The 21,515-nt window shown below is 33.8% G+C and overlaps 1 protein-coding gene across 1 annotated transcript in view; it reads left to right on the top strand.

Moving 5' to 3' along the window:
* PACRG (parkin coregulated) overlaps nucleotides 1–21,515 on the top strand; it is a 211,687-nt gene that overhangs the window by 94,146 nt on the left and 96,026 nt on the right. The window contains exon 3 of the mRNA XM_041477137.1: nucleotides 14,843–15,014. Coding sequence (XP_041333071.1) covers nucleotides 14,843–15,014 — 172 coding nt within the window. The remainder of the gene's footprint in view (nucleotides 1–14,842; nucleotides 15,015–21,515) is intronic.

Genomic DNA, 21,515 nt, shown 5'->3' on the forward strand with positions numbered 1-21,515 from the left:
AGTTATATAAAAACAACACAAATCACAACTTTGCTCTCTGATTCCTGTACAGAATTGGTCCAACACCATATCCTTAATTCTCCATTAAAATTCCAGACCTTATATATGAGGTAATTTTAGTTAATAAAATGGAATAAATGTTTTTACACTGGAAACAGTTGGTATCTAAATATTAAAGATCTTATTTTGATCTCTTTGAGTATTGTCAAGAAGATGTCTTTTGTTATAATGACAATACTAGAGCAGATAAAAACAAAACCATCAATGTTAACTGAATGTTGTCTGAAAGTTGATTATTATTGTTATGCTCACTTAAATCTCAATATGTTAAATTATTTTTAGTGTTCTTTATTCTATGAGAATATCACCTTGAATCCTTGTCTGGTGTGATTAGAAGAAGCTGTTATAAAGTTTAATTGATCTTACTGAATTTCATAGTGTAGGAACAAAGCTGTAAGTACAGAAGCAGCCACTGAATGGTCTATCAAATATAATTTTGTTTGTTCAAATAACAAAAATGTTTGTTGATCTTTTAAAAAATTGATTAAGCCCACTTAAAACCTTCTTGGATTCCTGCAGAAGTTTAATTGTTTGCCTCTTAAGGTATTGTTATGCATAACTAATACCTAATGATGGTATGGGAAATAATAAAAAAGAATATTGTAATAGATTTTCCATAGTGTTCCAGCAATGTGTGTGCACCTTGTTTTCAAATGTACATTCCACAGCCCACTTGATAGCTATTAATATGAATCTTTATCAGATTCCAATTTCCTTCTTTTTTGTTATTTCACTTTTTGGGTTTATCTTACATTGCATAAAAGTATATATTTATATTAGTCTTTATAGTGCATCTCAATCCTACTGAGCTTAAAAGCCACCTGGAAGCGTATTGAAATAGGGTGACAAGTAAACCTTCGTTGACAAATAACACATACTTCGAAAAAAAGAAAATCTGTGGAAAAACCATAGTGACAAGCATTTGGGTTTAGCTCATGACACAGCAAGGTTAATTTCCTGCCCCAATGCTGAAACAATACAAACAGTGCTAATGTACTGATTTGGAAAAATGCCTCAGCTTAGTCCAAAGAGAGTTTCATGTCGAAAAATCACTGACACACCCATTTATTTCACTGCATCTTCCAGACAGCAAATGAAATTACTGAAGTATCACTACAACAATGTAAGAATTGGACAGCTAGCAAAAATTTAATTACTTTTTAATAAAATACATATTGTAAATATTTACATAATGGATGGGAAAAATGGATCAAAATTTCCTTTTTTTTTTTTTTTGCATATAGCGCTGTTTTGTTAGCTAAGGCAACAGTAGAATAACTTCAGTGATTAAAGCCCAAATGCTACTGATTTGGAATTCAGTCCATGGTAGCATGGTAGCCTCTGCTTTTTTATGATTTTTTCTTTTTTTTTTCTCTGAAGTGCAGATTTCCTAGTAAGATTGCTAAGATTTAACCATACTACATAGCAAACACATCATGTTATAGTGATTGCTAAAGAAATAGGTCTGTGGAAGTGAAAGCACAAGGAGTTTCTTCATTGGATGACTATTGTATACTGTGGTTTCTAAAAATTGAGATCCCTATTGCACTAGTGAAGTCTTTTTATAGTTGTAATGTATTGATACTATGTAATGCCTTTGATTTATTTCTCTAAGTAAGATTTTTAACACGTTTCTTCCCAGTCTGACTATATTGTATTTCATTCAGAATGTAGTTTGAGATTCATAAAACTAGTATGTTAAGCTCCTACATTTGATGATGTGCCCACATTTAGAACAAGTCTCCATCAACAAGTTATCTTGCATTCTGATCTATTTTTCAGAAGTTCAGCTTTTAAGAAGTTCAAATTTCACATTCAATTCCTGTATCCTGTATCTTACCTAGGCTATCCTAGTATTCAAAAAAATTTTTAATTTCTTTCCTAACTTTGGCTGTTCACTTCTGAGACCTTATCTGTTGATTAGAGTCTGTTATGTAGCAGTGAGATTTTCTGCTGGTTTAGATGATCCTGCCTTGGTAGTCAGAAGCTTTTACCATCATTACTAATGTTATTTTGAAGATTAGTTATAAAAAGGGCACCCTCAATTTACTTTGCATGGATATGCAGAACTTACATTGTTAGGATTTAGTGACTTCTGGAGATGTCTATTTGAGAAAAATTAATTAGATTTCTGGTAATGGGTAATGAACAGATCTTCATTGTTGGTCTCTTCAAAATTACTTTTACCTTTAGAGAATGTGCAGGAATGGTTGCATTAATAGGATCACCCCAAACTCTGCATCCATATTAACCAACAAAAAATACATAGGAATTTATACCTGAGAACCTGACTATTAATTTGGCATAAAACCATATCAACCATAAATGACCTACGAGTACTGACATGGCAAAGTAGTCCAATATAGGACCTAGGCACAACACAATGTAAAGTAAACCAAATACAGTGGATTATTTTACCTGCATTAACTTCCCTTCTGCCCCTATTATGCAGTTATACTACATATGACCTGGAAACTAAATTTTTTTAAACTTAGAGTCTTTCCTTTATATTTGACAACGGTTTTAGTCCATTTAACGTTTATGTTCAGCTTCCTGACATTGCTTATTTATATATGCTATTTAACTGTCAATAAATATAGCTATGGCCAACAGAGCATTGGGGAAAAAAACCCCACATGTATAGGCATAATTTCTCAAGTTTTTTGTCCATAATTTATTGTCATTTATTCTTTTGGACAAAGTCAGAACAGTATTCCTTCTGAATTTAGAAATTCTCTTAAACATAAAACTCTTAGATATATCAATCAAAAATCATCCTATGAAGCAAACTTATGAAGATACATACCTAAGACACATATCAATACCATATCTGAGAAACACATATAACATGATGTGTTGACCTCTCTTCAGTGTGTTTTTTTAAGGATGATTTGCAAATCATTGACCTGATCTTGTTTCATCTAGTGAAAAACTGTTATAAAAATCTCTTCATTTAAAATGCAGGCTGCAACACGCAGAAAGGCACAGTTCGTCTTTCACTGATAAATTGAATAGAAAAGACAAAAAAATAGGCAATGATCCTGTGAAATGTACTCTGACTTACTGTGCTGTGTGATACTGTATTTTGTATAATGTAATTCATGAGCTTTGCAGAGGTATTAAAGCATTGTGCTAGCAACCATTTTGCCATTATTTATTTTACTTTATTTAACTGATAGTTATTTTATAAAAGTTCAGTTTACTCTCCACAAATTTGTCTTTGGTTTACACTTTTTATTACCTTCAAAGAAAATAAAAAATCAGCCAGAACTATCATTGCCATATTCTATGGTTGTTATTTATCTGAGCTTCTGTGGTAGTTTGTCCTTGCCCATAATTTTCAGAAGAGTTTCATCTAGCCTGAATAAAAGTTCTTCAGTCAGTATTCTGGATGGTTAAAATTTATAGCATTGCTGTGGCAAGTGAGTGCCATATTAAATAATCTTAGTAAACATGATACTCTTTTTTTTAATGGGAGAAGTCTAATTTTGAGCTAAAACCACAAAATTTAGCTGATTTCTTAATGGCTTCTGTTTTTGAAAGGAGTTGATTGGAACATTTTTTAAGTTTGCTATGCAAATTCCAAATATTTTTAATATTTATATATATATTCAGAATATTATTGTCTTATCTTCAATTAATGTGTGTTAGTAGTAGGATTTTATATTGGCAAACACTGTCACGATATCTGTAGTATGTTCACATATTAATTACATGTATTTTAAAAGCAGCATTTTGCACATTTCTGTGAAGAATGTAGATATGCCTGCAAAGTAGATCCACAAAATGTAAGAAGAGTTTTGGGATCTTGGGAAAATAATTTGAAATTGTTTCTTTGTTGTTTCCAGAATTAAAGACTACTTTTAAAATAGAAAAATGCACTAATACAATGCTTTAATTTTTCCTTCTTAAATTTATCTAGACTCTCAGTAATATGCACTCTGTAAACAAATTAAAAATCTCTAAAACTATGCATTTTCAGCATTACAGGACACATGAATTTACAGGATAAATTTAGCATTGAAACAAAAGAAATTGATAAAATACGTTATGCCAAAGAGAAAGAGACCCATGCTTTGATATTTAAAGCAGGGTTGTTAGTCATGGTTCTAATTATAAAATAATTCTTTACCAACTTTTTCAGCTGCTAAGTCAGAAAACATATTTTTCTATAAGAAATTTCGCTTGAACTTAGGCAAATGATCATGGGGTTTATCCACACTACAGAAGCTTTTTATTTTTTTTTTTATTTAAAAACCAATTTTGTCTGTTACTTTTCTAACCCAACAAAATAAAGCCTTTGAGTACTTTAGTCCATTTTAGTGTTTTCCATTTTACCAAAACTGCTTCATTCTTCCGGGGACTTACTCTGTCTTGATGAAGTGAAAACAGTTTGGAAAAAAGTGTCCCTGAGAGAGCAGATAAATGCTTAATAAAGAAATCAGAACTACATCAGGAAGGAATTCTAAATTCAATGTCTAAAGTCATTTGGGCCACTTGAAGTGCTATATTTGTATACCTAAGGAGATTTTTTTATGGGTATTGAGAAATTGAGAAAGATCTTTTGAATTACCTGATCGCTATGAGTGTACTCAGTTATCATAACACTAACATTTTACCCAATGTATGAAGAAAAGTTCTGTATGGGCTGGCATGGCAGTGTGTGCAGAAATCCAAATTTCTATAGACTGATAAATTATCGCAGGTAAATAAATAGGCCACAAAGAAGCAAATGAGTAATACCAATATTTAAGTTTCTTTTGAATTTGTTCACAGCATATTATTAAAAAAAAATCAGCAAAGGTCACATGGATGTATTGACTGAAAGTCAACTGAAGACTTCTTTCCAACTGTTAAATGCTATTTTCAATTACACTGTCAATGTAAAAGTTATGTTCAGGTGTCGTTTCATAGACCCCCATGGCAGATGCCACAAGCCACTCTAATCTCCCAAACTGGGAGGTTTTTTAACTTTCTGAAAGTAATACTGTCTAATCAACTCAACTTCCTTAATAATCTTCATTGATGCATGTGCACCTAAAATTTTCCTTATATACACTTGGATATATTTAATACAATTTTAAAAAGTGATGCTGTAGGTACACAGTTTGTGGTAATTGGGAATGGGGCTGTGGCCGAGCCTCATCCCTAATGGGCTACAGCTGTGAAAAGTAGGTGGGCAGTATTGGAGGTAATGAGGCATGGAGTGCCCAGGGGCACTGACCAGTCAGGAACGGGAACAGAGGGCACACAGGTGCAGTGCATGAACATGAGGGGGATGAAATGTTGGGCTAAAGAACAAGAAGGGCACATGCTTGCAGCATTCTGAAGTGGAATGGTGTTACTGTGTATGGGCGGACACCTGAAGCCTTCTGGTGTGGTAACGTGTTACTCTGTATGGGTTGAAGCTTTCTGAAATTATATGACAGTATGCTGTGTATCGTGGCTGTCTCAACTATGCTATGTGCTGTGGTGTATGTTGTGACATTATGCAAGGCAACTCCTATTGAATTATTTTTTCAAATGTATTTCTGCTCTTCATTCCATGTCAGTTTGTGTAGGCCATGCCAACATCCCTGTGTATCCTAGAAAACTAACAGGGCTGTTCATATTACAGTGTGGCCTTGAGCGTTAACACAGCGCTGTTTAAGTATGCAGATAGCACAGTCCCTGCTATGATTCTGTCTAGTGCTTATTTGCCCAGATAGTGCTCATCCATGATTCAGGATAAGCAACTACCAAGACTATTTGCAGTGTATAATTTAAAGTCAACTACCCTGTTTTGTATGAAGAATCAAAGAATTTAGCTGTACAGAAATTATGTCTTCCATACTACTGAGCATCAGGCTCAGAGAATGACTCACACCCTGTTTTGGTTATAAGCATAGATACAGTTCGTGCAAACATCTGTTAGTCGTGCTGTTGCTTATGAGTTCTGAAAATTCTGTGCTAGTCTTGAATTTTGACTTCCTTGAAATCACGTGGATTTTCATAGGGGGAGGATATTAACTCTTCTATGGTAACACAGACAGTTAGTTCCAAAATCTAACCTTGACATTTTTGGTAATATCCTACCTGTTTTGTTTCATTGTTTGTTCTTGAAATAAAACACCTTCACAGTGTTTGGTGTCAGCCAGCAGATGGTGCAGTATTCCCTTCTGTTTCTGGGTTCTGTCAATATCTGGAATTTGTTCACTTGGGATTTGATTCACCTGTGTGCAATTTACCTTTGGGAACATTTCAGTGTTGCTAATGTCTTGTCTCAGGTATTTCATTCCAGCAGGTTATGACTGAAAAATATAAAATTACTTCATAGCCTGCTCTAGATCTCTTGGAAGCTGTGGGACAAAGGATTTCTGATGGTTGACCTCATCTCCTCAAGGCAGTCATCTGCTCCAAAACTACTCTTGGTCCATGCTCTTTCTCAAGCATGCTTGGAGGCAGTGAGAACTTTTTGGTTTTCCTCTGTACTAGTCCTGATGTTAATGAAGGAGGAACATATTGTGGTCCTCCTTTCTCCACCTTTTTTTCAGGAAGATTTGACTGCATAACTTCTTTGTTGGTAAGATGCAAGGATGCAAGAGTTCCTGGCTTAGATATACAGCATTCATGGCATTTTTCCCACTGTGTTATAGTTTTCTGGATGGTTATGGGGGAATGTTCAGACCCTGCTCTTTCTTGGGGAGAAGTGTCATTTTCATATGTGAGATAAATGTTGAGTCAGAAGCTAATAGGAACTGTATCATAAAATGTTCTTGGTATGGAAAAATCACTATTCTAATTTGGTTTTGTCATTTCTGTTATTTTTTTTTAATTGTATGTGAAAATACCAAGGGTAATGTTTAATGATATGTTTTATAAGTTTCCACAATTTCCAACACCATAAAACTGCCAGGTTTTCATTAAATTTATATGTCAAACATGACAAAAAATGGATGGATGGACAATTCTAGTTGTACAAGACATTGTAGGTGGTTTTGTGTTATTTTATGCTATAGTTTAATTATTAAAACAAAATAAATCTTCAGACAGTTGTATTAACTTTTCCCGCAGACACTTTTTATGTATGTCTTTGTCCCATTGTTCTTCTTTATCTCTAACTTTTCTGCTTTGTGTTATTTTTATTAAAACCAAATAATTTCAAGTTCATTTGACAAGCAGCTATGCATGAAAAAGTTTGCAAGTAGAAAGGAAAAGAACATCAAAAAATAAAACAAACCCAGTAGTTTGGCCACTAGTTTCACTAATGGGATACAATCAGTTGACACTCACCTGGTTTACCTTCATAATTCTTTAAAAATAACATGAGATGTTAGGCTCCATCCTATTAAAATGGTAGCAAACCTTCTTTGAGCAAAAGAATGTTTATTAAAAATATATATATAAATATAAAATTAGTTCTTTATTGACGTACTGCATTGTATGTGTTTTGTGGGGATGAACAAACTGCTTCATTCTTCTGATGAAGTTGTTTAAAATGAACTTCATACTGCATGAAGATTGATATCTCTTCCTCAGAAGGTAGTGGGAGAGTCTTGCAGCCAGCTCCATGAGGTCCTTCTGCCTTCTAACTCAGCCTTGGAGAGGGGGCTGTACCAAGCCTCCTGCCCTTGCCTGGGACAGGCTTAGTGTCTTTTTGCTTTCCTTGTCAGAGAAGAGTTGTCTACCAATATCTGATGAAGTGTCTGCAAAATTGAACATTTCTTCTTTGCGATGATAATCCTCTGTGTGTTCTGAAGTAAAGGACAAGAGCTTGTCCTCTGCTTCTTGCTGGTACCTAAGTGAATCTGGGGGGTGGTTCTTAGATGTTGCAGCTGAGGGTGGAACTTAATCTACTACCAGGCTACAGATCCCAACAGAATCACTAATTCCGTTTCAACTCTCAGTGGAATTGTATATATTACATGTAATGTCATGTGGCTTTAAAATATGCAATTGATCTTTATATATCATGTAATGCTCATATTAGGCAGTTGCAAACATGAGAGATGAACAAAATGCAGAGAAATTATTTTCTTCATCTAAAGTTTTACATGACTGTGCTTGTGAAACTCCAAAACATCATAATAAATCACATAAAGAAAAAGGAGAACAACTCTGTTTCTGAAAATGTGTCAGCAAGCCTTTGAAGAGCAAGAAGGATGTGAGTAGATAAGCATACATTCTGAAGTAGCAGAAATACTTTTGTCTGCTACTAAGGTTATCTTGTGGTCCATTGTTTGCTTCATGCGAACAATTCTCAGGTACGTTCCACATTTGTCAGAGTCATGTTTACAGAGCCCTTTCCTCAGAGTGCTTAATCTTCTATTTATAATACTTCCCATCAATTAAAAGAAAGAAGTCCTTGAAGTGTAGTCTGCAATTATTTGCTGTATGGAAAGAATAGTATATTTTACATGCAGTTTTAGAAATCAGTTGACTCAAAATCTCATGTGATCAGAATCCAAATAAATAAGAACAAGTTAGCAGTTAATTTCCTTTTCAGTTTGGTGTGTTCCTGTATATCAGTTTTTCCTTGTAATTTCCAATGATTAATCAATGAGAATAATTCTGTATATTTCATATTCAGGCAAATTGATGCTAATGACAAGTAAGATCTCATGACTGCCTTGTGTAGTAGCCTTAATGTTTTCCTATCTGTACTATAAATAGCTAATACATTTAAAATAATATTTAGCCTTTTCATAGCTGCAACGTAGTTGTAGCTTGTAATGATTAATTAGTTGGCTCAACTCTATTTCCTGTCACATTGATGAACTCCTAGACTGTAGCAGAAGTCCTTGCTGTTAATCTGTCACTTCAATACTGCATATCGTATTTTGAGACCTAGATCCCATAATCCAAGGGTTTATTGTCATCCTGTTTTTTTCCTGGGTGATATGCTGATCCTCCTCTATGGTTCACAAGACTTTCCTGCTCTGTATTATGAGTGAGGTGTATATTTTAAAAATTTAAATCCTGGGAGTACAGTTGAAAAGACTTATGAAAATGCAGGATTAAAATCCCCTCCTCACAGAAATGTGCTAGATTATCTTCTGGATGGCATGGCTCACAGACTTAGAGATTCATATTGCTTTAATAAAAATCATTTCTTATGTTACTTTTATAAGAAGAGATTTCAGGCTGTTTTTTTTTTTTTTTTTTTTTACTCTCTCTCTCTAGCTGGAGAAGATTTTACCCAAATTCATATCCTTCTTCTTGCCTCCATTTCTGAGCCAGTCATTGATCCTCTAGTTATTAGGGAATAATATGACCTTCATGTTGACTATTCATTTTCCTCACCTCAATAACCCCAGTAAGATTAGATTGTTACCTTCAGCTGTGGCAACTGAAAAGAAAATGTTTTGGTTATCATATCATGTGGAGTAGAGTTAATTAGCTTCACAGTGGCTGGTATGGAGCTGTATTTTGGATTTGTGCTGAATAGAGGGTTGATAATATCAGGATGTTTTTGTTATTGCTGAGTAGGGCTTACACAGAGCTAAAGCCTTTTCTGCCACACTGGTGAGGAAGTTGGGGGTGCATGGGAGGTTGGGTGGGGGCACAGACAGGACAGATGAGCTGACTGAAGGGATGTTCCAGGCCATGTGGAATCATGCTTAGTGTATAAAGTGGAGAGAAGAAGGGAAGGACATTTGGAGTGATGAGGTTTGTCTTCCCAAGTAACTGCTCCTTTCGTAACTAACATGGAGGTAGTAGAAAATAGAGTAAGTTCAAAATTATTGTGTAATAACATTTCTGTATTTTTAGGGGTTTAGATTTTGGGTTTTATTTTTACATGGGTAGTTATTTCAAAGCTAAATTCAAATATCCAGTGTAGTAACACTCCAGTGACATTTCTTATTGCTTCTCTTAATTTATCCATAGGAGGCAAATATTTTCTTTTGTTATTTAACTTCTTGTGGGAAGTTAAATATCTACAGAATATGTTAAAGAGGCTCTAAATACAGTTTGACTGAGTTAAATGGTTTCTATTAGGTCCCTTGCCATTATCTGTATCTCTTCAACTCTGATAATCTTCCACTTGTTTCAAGATAAGTATTTTAGCATTTCATTGCAGAATGGAAAATACAGGCACGACTGTCTTTTTTATTTTTTTGTTTTGATAAGACACAGGTGATTACTTAGTCTAAGCCTCTTTCAATAGAAAATCATTGTAGTATGACCCTATTAGAAGGTGAAATACAGTAGACTAAAAAGAGAATTTTTTTCTTGCTAGAAAATTTCTAGGGACTAAATGCAACAGTGGAATTGTGTTTTGAACCATAAGCAAAATTACCATATTGAAAAATCTATCTAGGCAAGTCTGGGAAATACTAGTGACTGTTACTCATTCCATAGTGAAGATTAAAACTAATAGGCCATTATGCAAATATATTAAAAACAAGAAACCAAAAATTGTAAAATGCACAAGCTTCATCTTGACTATTTGTAGAGGATATTGGAAGAAAAAGAAGGTTGAAAGAAATCTTGGAAGAACAAGTGGAAAGGAAGTTAAAAACTGAGGCTGCTCAAAAATGTTGCTGTTTTTCTTTAATTAGCCTAAAAAACCAGACATTAAAGTAAGTCTTAAGAGAAACTATTATTTTACTAAAGAATCCTTACAAAATCTTTACAAGCCTTATAAAAAACTCCTGTTTGTCCTTATCAACCCAATTCCGGAGTTTTGTTACTTCATTTTAATGCCTTAGACCAAGACATTAAAGGAGTACATGCACAGTTAGACATAATGTTTCTGGGAGATCAAATCCAGTTTTTGGATAATCAGATCCAAGACATGGCGTTATGTAATCAGTTGTGTGAAATGAGATGAAAAATTAAATTATGTGGCTTAAACACTACTTTCCAAAACTTGGGTTTGTCTTATAGTTTACTAGATTATTTTAAATAAAATTCTTTAAGGAAGACCAATGATAGCATTATTGTCAAAGTTGTTCTATAAATTCTCTCAAATAGTTTGTTTTCTTCATCTATCAGGCAGATTAGCCATAAATCTTATTTTTCTATTGTTAGTCTAGAATCTTTGTCTGATTTTTCTTTGCCTCAGCACACTTGCCACTCACTATGGGTTGCTTCATAGGAACAGATTCTCTTCTGGACAAATTGACTGTGATTCTGCAATTAGTTTCCTCCCATTTTGTACATTAGTTTTATGTAACAATAAAGCAGCACTTATTAACTGTGCATTGTTTTTCACCTAAGGAGCTTTTAGAACATATAAGGATCCTGGAAGTTTCATGAAACAAAAGATTTTACTCATTCTATTGTTGCTTTTGTTATTTAATCATATATTATACATTATTTTGTATTAGTGCCTCTTTACTGAAAATTCAGAGGCTAGGTCTGCAAAATTTACAAACCACTAGTACAGAAGTTCATAAGAGTTATTGTGAGATTTCTTCTTAAAATCCATAGCTACAGCATAATTGTCAGATGTGGACAAGTTTGCCAAGAATTTGAGCATTAATCAGCATTTTTTGTGGGTGGATATAAAACACAAAAGGATGTTTTAGGCAAAACCAGAAAAATCACATTTTTCTCTGAACAGATGTATAATAGCCACTTTCAAAAGCTAAATAGTAAACACAGAAGGAAAGAGTTTCACACCATAGAATGTAAGACAAAATATTTCTGGCTTCCATATTGTGGGAGTTATTATAGAGCAAAAAAATGCTAAGTAAAAATTGCCTGTGTGCTTGGACAGCTGACACTTCAAGAAATAATCAAAATCCTTTTCAGAGCCATGCTAGTTACCAGCCATTAAGGCATTTGGAGCTAATTGAGGAGTACACACAAATACTTTATAATCGCTGGCTTGTCATATGTCTATCTTGTAAAAGATTTCTCATAGTAAATCTTTTGTGCTGTGTGTAAAAATTTGAGTAGTTTTTAAATCCTGAAGTCATATTTACCTTGAAGTTGTTATATCATTCCTGTGTGTATGTAATGTGCAACCATAATACAGAGTTGATATATAAGGATAATATATTTTATTGACCAGTTATTATTGCTGAAAAACATTGACTAGCTTCTGAGTAGAGACGCTTTCTTCATATCTGAAACAGAAAAAACATATTTCAAGCTTTAAAGCACAAAAAAAAAAAAAAGAAGGAAAAAAAAAGTCATAGAGTACCAGAAATGCCAAATTTTTGAGAAGAAAGATAACTGGCAGTTACAGTTAGAGGAGGTATTAATGAAGACTGGGAGAAAAGAAATGTGGTGTATGTGTATTTGGAACAAGATAGGTGCAAGTTCTGATTCAGTAACCTAACAGGAATGTGTATAAAGGACATGTTTCACTGTGGAAATAATTTTTAGTTTTGAAAGAGTTGTCAAATACCCATATATGGAATACATGCTAAACCCCATGTCATTAAGACAGTGTGGTAATGTGTTTTGCCTTGTGAAACACCTCCCTTAAAAAAAAAAAAAAAAAAAGTGCTGACATTACTAAATATATCTCCCTCTTTAACATCTGAAGCTTTTGGCAGACAAAAGTTGCTGTTACAGGTTTTGGTTTTAATTTCCTGAAACTAAAACTTTCAATACTAAAAAATTACAGATTACAAATTAAACATTAAAAAGAAATAGTAAAGGAAGTTTTATCGTCCTATTGACAGAGAACATAAAAAGACTGCTTCTTCTTGGTCCTGCTTTTTTGTCAATGAGTTTTTGACCTCCTGGTCTGTTATTACCTGATACAACTTTCTTGTGACTTTTGGAGAAGACTTTTTTTGTCCTCTAGTGAGTATTGGTAGTAGCATGCTGAATGCCCTCAATAAATACAAACCCCATCAATTTAGGAATTTCAATGTCTTTTAATTCTTGTTATTTTATTTATTAATAATAATATTTAATTTCTTTTTGCTACTTTATTTTATTTTCGAAATTTCTCACAAATTGACCATGGTATAACCACAGAATTATATAATCATAGAATCATTAAGGTTGGAAAAGGCCATGATGTCCAGTTTGTAACCCAGCACCCACCACCATGTTCACCACTAAACGATGTCAAGTGCCACAGCCACATGTTTTGAACACTTCCATGGCTGGCAACTCCACCACTTCCTTGGAAAGTCTGTTCCAGTGCTTTACAACCCTTTCTGTGAAGAGATTTTTCCTAATATCTAATCTAAACCTTCCTTAGAGCAACTTGAGGCCATTTCCTTGGGTCCATATTGACTTTAAAGCCATCGGATTTTTTTTTCTTGTGAAATGAAAAGCCAATGAGAAAAAAATTATAGCGAAGCAAACAATATATGATGTTGACAAAACAGGAAATGTGAGTTTCCTTTGTTCCTCCTCCTTCATGATCCACTACTGGGACTTGATTTCGTTCACATCAGTGAATAGGTATTATGCAATTGCCCTTTTTATCTCCTGTAAGAGATTAACAATCAGTGCATGTGAGGCTATGTTAGTATGTCCTTGGCACTATGACTGCCAGTAAGACACTCACAGCAGATGCATAATACTTACTTTCAAGTATCAGTTCCAGTTAAATTTGATTTACATGGATTGATTTGTTTCAACATGAAAGATTGAAGTCAGTATTTAAGGTGTGCTAGACCAGGATTCAGATCTACTCAGTCAAGCAAGGAGGAAAATGAACCATGGCCTCAAAGAGAGAATGTCTATGTGCTACTTTCTGACTGTGTGATTTACCCAAGAATTGTGAAGTTCAGCTCTTGGCTGTTCTAGTTCAGACTTTTACAGTTCAAGTGAGACTGCAATTTCTGTTCTGAAATCAATGGGTGGGTTTTTTGTTTTGCTTAACCTGACAAATTTTATCTAGGATATTTGGAGCTTCAGTTTGGCTTATGTGACAAAGCTTGTTAGGTTTGAAGAATCTTACCTGGATACTACCAAATCTCACTGGAAAAACTGGGTAGCAGCTAAGCAGTGTTTTAATGATGGAAGTGCATTCTTAAAGAGATGGATTGGTCTCCAAGTGATTTGGAGGATCATATTCTTTTCAGAGAAAATTCATTGCTGTTGAGTTACTTCTCAGCTGTATTCAGAGCTTTGGCAGGCCATAAACAAACTTCTGATTCTCCCTGGCTAGCCTGAGTGTCTGCAGTAGAGTCCTAATGGGTAAAAGAAGGAAAAGGGAAGAAAACTAGAGTGCAAAATCCCTCCATGGCTTGTTAAGATTAGCATACTTTGTAATTTCAGATTGGAAGGAAACTCCTATTAAAAATAGGTACATAATTTCTGTACCTTTTCTTCGTAGTGGAAAACCATGGAATTTCTTTATAATTCTGCTCTTGAAATTAATAGGAAATAAACTAGGTCAGTATTCAACAAATTAGGGAATTACTAATTACTAATTACTAAGTACAAATGTTGATGTTTGTGTTGTGCTGGATATTTGTTTCTCACAGGATTGTTTCTCTTATTTGTTGTTTTGAGTGTCCAAGTGACAAATTTTTTTGAAAGAGGCAGAGTATTGTTCTTCAAATGACTGGTTTGATTCCTACTGGTAACTTGCAAAGTAAAGTGTGTAAGCAAGAATATAAGAATCTGGTACTGACTTATCAAAAAGTGAAAATATATGGAAGTATATTAATTTTTATTCTCTTCTTTAGTTCTAATATTTCTGTATGTTAATATATTGTCATAAACCATACCTGCAATGCAAGATACACTGCAGTGACAAAAAATGAATTATTATTTACTCAACATGCCTGTGTAAGTGGCATGAATTATCTGTTGGCCTGATCACGTTGTATTAGTACTAAAAATTGCATTTATCTGTTTATTTATTTTATATTTTCAGGTAGAGATTGAAGATCTGGACTATCATTACTTTCTGCCTTTGTTTTTTGATGGGCTTTGTGAAACAGAATTTCCCTATGAGTTTTTTGCTCGCCAAGGAGTCCATGACCTGCTGGAGCATGGTGGAAACAAGATTCTTCCTGTTGTTCCTCAGCTCATTATACCAATAAAAAGTAAGTGAATGTGTAGGAGAAAGATCCATAAATTGTATTTATATGATGTAAATTTTTGAAAAGTTGCTAATTAAGCTGTAAAGCATGACAACCTGAACATCACATGAAAATTATTGAAAATGTGAGTAATTTTTAAGATATAAGGCCAGAAAGCTTATGCCTTCAATCACCTGATATGTGCGGTATTTCATAATAGGCTCTCTGGTTAGTGTTTTTCTTATTACACATTTCTCTTGGTCTTTGAAAATGTTTAGTGATATTTCCTTAGCTGATTTTCTATATTTACTATGTAAATCCTCTACTGTACAGACCAGTTCATCTAAAATTACAGGAGAAATCAGCAGATGGCCTTTTAAACATACTACTTTTGAGAGTTTTATATAATCAAACATAGGGTTTTTTTTTTTAGAAAAAAAAGTTTGTAAAAAGCAATAAATTATTTTAACACAAATGTAATACCACTAAACTTCAAGTGTATTACCACTAAAATTTATTTTTTTGAACTACCTAGTCTTTCAGATATATTGTTTTGTCCTTTCCTTTCTTGAGGTCAGTACCTTGAAGAGATATTATTCGCAACTATCATCCTTCTTTAGTTAGTTATGGTGGTTCTTAAATCTGCATGCCACGCTTTTATGGATAGATGCTCATGTTTGTTAAACTTGGCTTGTTTTTTATAATTAATCATTAATTGTATCATTGCTGTTCTTTTTCCTGTCCCTGAGACAGTTCAGCTTTAAATACAGTTTTGTAAAATGGGAAGTGAATGTAGTTTGGAGCCCGATAATACTGAAATAATAGTGTGGGAAGAGTCAGAATTGTGGTTTTTTCGTTCAATTTTTTCTCAATTTAAAAAGATTGATTATAGCTGTCACTATCTCTATCTTACCGTAGTGTTGAAAATGTCAAAAGGAATATATGATATTCAGAATGTTTACTCTGTGACACTTGAGAAAGGTTATGAAAACAATGTTACCATTTTTTTCACTCTAAAGGGGAAACACGTAAAGAGAGGAATGATACAATTCCGTTAGAACTGTATTTCCAACATCACCCGAATATATTTCCAGTTGTATCATGTTTTTTGAAAGGTGAAATAATTTCTTCAGAAAAGACTGCAAGTTTATGACAGCATCTCCTCAGTTGGGATTTAAAAGTCTTTCTGAGATGAGAATCTAGCTTAGATTTAATTACCTGTAAGCTTTAGCTATTACACAGCATTTAGAATTAGAGATTTCTAGGTAAGGATATTTTTATGGGTTTGCTATGTAGTCTTAAGTCATAGTTTATGGTGCTGGAACACATTCAAGAATCTGCTAGCTAAATTTAGTTGTTGTTTCTGCTTTAATTTATTCTACAGTGCTTTTTTTTTTTTTTAATTTTAAAAATGCTTCCCTGTCAGCTTTAATTATGTGTAGAGTCTAAGGGTTATCAGTGATAAAGGCTTCTTCCTAATTAAGGCCATACTAATAGTAAAAGAAGACACCACTATCTCCAGGAGTCTGAAAATGTGTACTTTTAAGAGTTTTAAAATTTGCTATGACTGTGTAATACAGCAGTGTAGTCGTAGCCATGCATTTCTGTGACTCGGCAGCATCCACAATAAACTCAGCTATGTTTTACACAGATTCCTGTCTCTAAAGTGTCCCACTGGGTGAGTTATTTCTGATTAACCAGTCTTCTTCTAGACCACTACCATATTTCTATTGTGAAAGAATGAATCAATTGGTTGTTAGGCAAGTTAATATATATGATTGAGGGGGAAAGGCTAAAAGAAGGACAGAAAAACAACTCTATAAAGAAAAACTCTTTAAAAGCAGCTTTTTCTCCTGCATGTTAGAGAAGACCTAAATGTTCTCTAAAAGCATTTAAATTAAATATTAGTATTCTGTATTATACTTTAATGATTTAAGGATGAATTTGTCTTCCAGCCATCCTTGCTTAAAGATCACACATTTGAACACTATATCATTAAAAAAGAAAATAATATTATTTAATCCATCTGTGGGTTATTTTAAGCCCAAATCCTTTCAATTTTTTTCTTATTAAACAAGCAGTGACTTAAAAAAAAGACAGATAATAGAAATTAGCAGACCTGGATTCTCTTCTAAAATACCTGAAATATGATTAAAATAATAAAGAAGAATGATCTTTAGTTGAAAAATAATTCCTTTTTTTTTTTTTTCTTTGTTTGCCTCACTGGAAGGAACTTTTTTACTGGAATTTCAGAGGAAGAAAAAATCCCTCAAGTTGGAGGCATTAGTTTCTCAGAGAGAAAAATGTTCAAAATATATTTTGATTTCTCAAAATATAAATTCAGAATATACTGTGTCATGCACTGGAAAAACATTATAAAATAGTTTATAAATACATTCATTGCATGACATAAAACTAAGAAGAAACAAATTACAATTACCTGTTTATGTTAAATTTGTAAGGAAAACACAGAAAATGGGATTACTTAAGATACAGGACTTTTTGCTCCCTTTCACAGAAGATGTAGGTAAGCCCATTGTCTGAGTTATTTCAACTTCAGCAAAGATATATAAGTTGAGATATATGGCAAATAGCAAAGTACTTTGCAGCAATATCATGAAAGTTCTGATGCACAATACGCAGCCTGATATCTTCTTTGCCAGCAAGATCCATATTGCTATTTTCATATTACAGACAGGTAAAAAAGCAGAAGAAGGAGGCTAATTTTGCCCCACATCACAGATTGCATTGGTGGTAGAGAGCTGAACAGAACCCAGGCTCAGCCCCCTGGGGTTGCAAACAAAGATGTCTGTAGGTTACATGAGAGTTGCTTTATTTTTAGGAAACAGATGAGTCTGTCTAGCCTTTCTGTTGTCATTATGGGAGTGTAAAATTCCTTTTGATGTTCTTTTTTGGGAAAAATTGTTACTTCTAATATTACATTTCCCATAACAAAGGGATCAGAAAAGCGTTAAGTCTATTTGCTTGCTTTTGTTAGGCTTCTGCAACTCTCAAATTCCTGATTTTAGGGCTCCCCAATGTTCTCTCACGTGAGACACACATGCAAACATAAACTCTGGGGGAGCCAGAAGTTTCTACACCTTTTCTATTGTTTCTATGAGTAACATCAGGGACATGCAACAGTGTATGGAAGCACCTCCTCTCCTTTCAGAGGCAGCGAGCATGCTGCCATTCACATTTGCTTTGCTGGCAATGTAGTTGTAGGAGTTTTCAACCCCTGCATGCATAAAGTCACCAATTGTTCCAGCTCCCACACTCTGACTTTTGCTAATGCAATTGTTTATGGAACAACTTGGTGATACTTTCATCTAGATGTGTAAAAACAAAAAAAAAAACAAAAAAAAACAAAAAAGAAAGAAAACCCCCCAACTCTAAAATAAATCAAAAATATTTTTCAAGTGGCTTTACTTTTAAAGTCAGATCATTTCAATAGTCTAATTTATAAATGCACTCGCACATATGAAGGAGCAGTAGCACAGACATTGGTGTGAATGGCTAAAAATGATCAATAGGAAGATCTTCATATAGCTTTGCTAATGAAGATAATAATGTGAAATTGAACACTTAAGTATCTTGGATCACCCACTTGCCAGAATCTTTTCTGTTCTGTGAATCCTAAAACAGATATGTAGACAATCTGAACTTAGGCCTAAAAGCTAGAAAAGCTCTCATCTTTGCACTTATAACTTAGAAGGAAGTATTGTTTCTACACAGTTCCAGTCAGCAGACCAGTCCTTCTGACTGAGTCCAAAAAGAATAATCTCCATCCTAAGGGACTCTGAAGTTTTCCTTCTTGAGACTTTCACCATGCTGTCAAACATAACTTCTGTGATAGAGTAAATCAAGGATACCTTAAACTTTGTTTAAAATGTTTCATTAAGGTAATAAATATTTCTGTGAGTCAGATTTAGAGAAATGAATGGAGCATTCCTCTCTCAGTGTCACCTACAGAGTCCTTTTTAATGTTTAATAAATTTCCAAATTAAACTGATTTCTGTTTTCTTATTCACATTCTGTTTGCACTTGACTTCCATTTTTTTATTGTTCATTCTATTTGCATGAAAAATGTTGTCTTGGAGTACAGTGTAGTTAATTCACATTTAATGTCAAATCAGTGTCACTTTTGCATTTAGATATGTAAAGTTGAATGTGTTGCTAGCAGTTTTTCTAAGCATAGTTAAACTTCTCACATATTCACAGTATTTAGGAGTACTTAATGACTATTAAATACTTCCTTTCACAAAGTTCTGCAATATTCTTATGGAATAAATATGGTTTTCTGGTCTGTTATTTTCTTTCTGCAGATCATGTAAGTTATTTCTCTCAGCTACAGAAAGTTAAAACATTAATGTGATTGATTGTAATTTTCCTTCTGACTGACTGTTGCTCTTGAGAACTAGCCCTGGTTATTAAGGTCAGAGACTGAAAGATAAAAGCAAACAATCACGCCTTTATAGACTTAAAATGCTTTTAAAGAAAGCAAAGGCCTCTGATTTTTAAAAATTGTTCTGGTATCAAATACTAAAGCATTTCCCTTGCAGTTTTCATCAACCAGTGCAATTAGTTGCAATTAGGTTTATGTTACATTCTTCTGCTCAAAACTGGTCTTTTCAGGTGTTTTCAACTGCTTTAGGAAGTAGCTCCTTTCTTACTCCTCTTTATTCTCTGTGAGGAGAAACTGTATTCCTTATTCAATAAAATAAATCTTATTCATGTTTGGAAAGTGAAATCTATAATTAACATTTCTGACTTTTAAAGTTGGAGTTAGAGCTATTCTTTCCTGAATTTATAAATGTATTATATTTAGCATTTATTAGTAATGAATTTCATCTGCAATTTTATCACCCAGTTGTTCTATACAGTTCTTCAGAGTCAGTCCTTATCTTTGGCATCTGGAATAACTTGATATCAACAGAAATCTTTGTTATAATCAGTCAAGTCTCTTCCAAATCACCTTTGGATCTAGTGAAAAACATGAAATTCAGCACAGATTCCTGCAAGGCCTTATTAGTGATACTATTCTTCTTCAATCATTTATTGTTGCCCACAGTTTCTATCTATATGTTATTATTTATTTCTATGGAAGCCATGGAGGTTCAGTGAAGGACCTTATTAAATTCCTTTTGGAAGTCCTATAAAACTGTTTTATCAGGTTTTTCTTGTCCACATTCTTCAAGGATCTAGAGAACATTTAGAATGCTAAGTTAAGTTTTGCAGTACAGATGTCTGTACTACTTTGATTCTGCAGAACTTTTCTGTAAATGGCATCACATTTCATTGGCAGCAGACCTGTTTTCATCAGGAGGGTGGATACTCAGTGCAGTTTTAATATTTTAGCTCAGAGGAAGGAATGTACACCTAGGAATTGATAGAAACTCTAGACTGGAATAGTCAATGAGCAGGTTTTTGGGACTCTTAAGTGTTCTTTCTACTATGTAATTAAACTGGGTCCACAAATGTTAATAGGATTCAAGCTTTATAGGAGCTGATCTAGTAAAATGCTACAATTAGAAGCACAACTAACGCTGAAAGAAGCTACTGGCTGACTTTCTCTGCCATAGTCTGCTATATCATGTTTCTTGAAAGCATCAGTGTTTCACTTATGGATCTTAGCATTTTCTGTGCCTTAGACTTTGGCTTTACAAAAAAAGGTCTTTGATGTCAAAATTGGCATAATGTTTTCATGCCTTACTCCCTATTTATCCTTCCCATCATTTCACTGTAACACATCACTCTTTCAGTTGTACAGAAAGAAATTTTTGTACATCTGTATTGTTATTTGGATCAGTTCTTACTGGACTTCTAAAAAGTACAGAACACAAGGTTCTTATTCTGGTTTTTATTCACTCTTGATTGAAACGCTGTATTTTGTAACAGTCTTCATTACTGTTCGGTAAGTTTAGCACAATACTATTATATAAGTAGAGGTAGTGAAGTGTTATGCACTTTGAAGATTTTGGACAAAATTTTGTAAGAGAAGTATGTATCACTTTAATCAATTGCATTTTGAGAACACTTCATGTTAGGACTTCTTTAAACCTGATTGTGAATTTAAAATAAGCCCTTGGTCAACAAGATTAAGTGGATCACAACAGTCAAGCATTTTTATCCTGAGTGCTTTTTACCTCACAGGATACTCTATGTATCTTGTTCTGCTTCAGGCAAAGAATTTTCTAAAACTGTTGCCTCATTTACCAATTGAGTGAGAGATGTATGCAAAATAAATTGGTTTTGGTTGTGAGACTTAAATAGAAAATGGAAAATGTCAGTGCACTTCTAAGCATAGATTCACAGGTGTATTTGAAATAGAAGTTGAAGAGAATTACATTATCAAATGACCAAAATCTAAAGTTAGTAGTTAGAGAAGAGACAGAAGTTTAGGGAAACTGTTTTGATTCTGTAAAGCTCAGGATATCAGTGTGCTATCTGGGAGAGAATGTTCTGATTTGATCTCTTCTGTGGAACTATATTGTGTCATGAAAAAGATCCAGTGTGTATTGGGAG

Source organism: Pyrgilauda ruficollis, unplaced genomic scaffold (genome assembly GCF_017590135.1).
Source record: "Pyrgilauda ruficollis isolate IOZ18807 unplaced genomic scaffold, ASM1759013v1 scaffold4, whole genome shotgun sequence".
Taxonomy (NCBI): domain Eukaryota; kingdom Metazoa; phylum Chordata; class Aves; order Passeriformes; family Passeridae; genus Pyrgilauda; species Pyrgilauda ruficollis.